General features: G+C 49.6%; 1 protein-coding gene across 1 annotated transcript in view; it reads right to left on the bottom strand.

Moving 5' to 3' along the window:
- SELL (selectin L) overlaps positions 1-440 on the bottom strand; it is a 25,385-nt gene extending 24,945 nt beyond the window's left edge. The window contains exon 1 of the mRNA XM_008591746.1: positions 240-440. Within this exon, the coding sequence (XP_008589968.1) occupies positions 240-242 (3 nt within the window). The 5' untranslated portion in view covers positions 243-440. The remainder of the gene's footprint in view (positions 1-239) is intronic.
- Between the last annotated feature and the right edge of the window lie 98 nt (positions 441-538).

The raw sequence follows: 538 nt of genomic DNA, 5'->3' as shown, positions 1-538 counted from the left end.
TTTAGTTGCAAAAATGCCAGTTTCAAACAGAACCTTTCAAGGGTTTCACCAGAGACAAAGTCAAGGAGAGGAAAGATTCTAGCATTCCTTTTTTGAGACTCTGAGAGCACTTTTAGTTTCCATCTTTTTAAAAACCAGCTATAATGTGGGTGGCTTCTTGCCTCGTGCCACCTGCTTCTACACCCCCCCAAAGAGTTTCTATCTGAGTATTTGGAAATCTTTTAGGCTGAAGGGCTCACCATGGTGTTGCTCGGTCCTTCTTTAGTTCTTCTGCAGCCCTTCAGCCTCTCAACTCAGCACCTGGCGTCACTGGGCGCTTGCCCAAGGGGAGCCTGCTGTGCTGCAGGGAGACTGTGCAGTGACACCAGAAAAGCTTGTTTTCTCTCATTTCTCTAACCCAGTCTCACATCCTCCTCCCCCATCTCCCGCCCCTTCCTCCTCCTCTTCTCTCTCCCCTTTCCCCACCCCTTTCCTAGACTGACCTCTACTACCTCCCTTGAGAAGAAATGAGCTGCTGACCAGGAGAGTATCCTGGCTC

Source organism: Galeopterus variegatus, unplaced genomic scaffold, assembly GCF_000696425.1.
Source record: "Galeopterus variegatus unplaced genomic scaffold, G_variegatus-3.0.2 Scaffold7244, whole genome shotgun sequence".
In the NCBI taxonomy this organism is placed as follows: Eukaryota; Metazoa; Chordata; class Mammalia; order Dermoptera; family Cynocephalidae; genus Galeopterus; species Galeopterus variegatus.
This window is presented reverse-complemented; position numbering and strand designations above follow the sequence as displayed.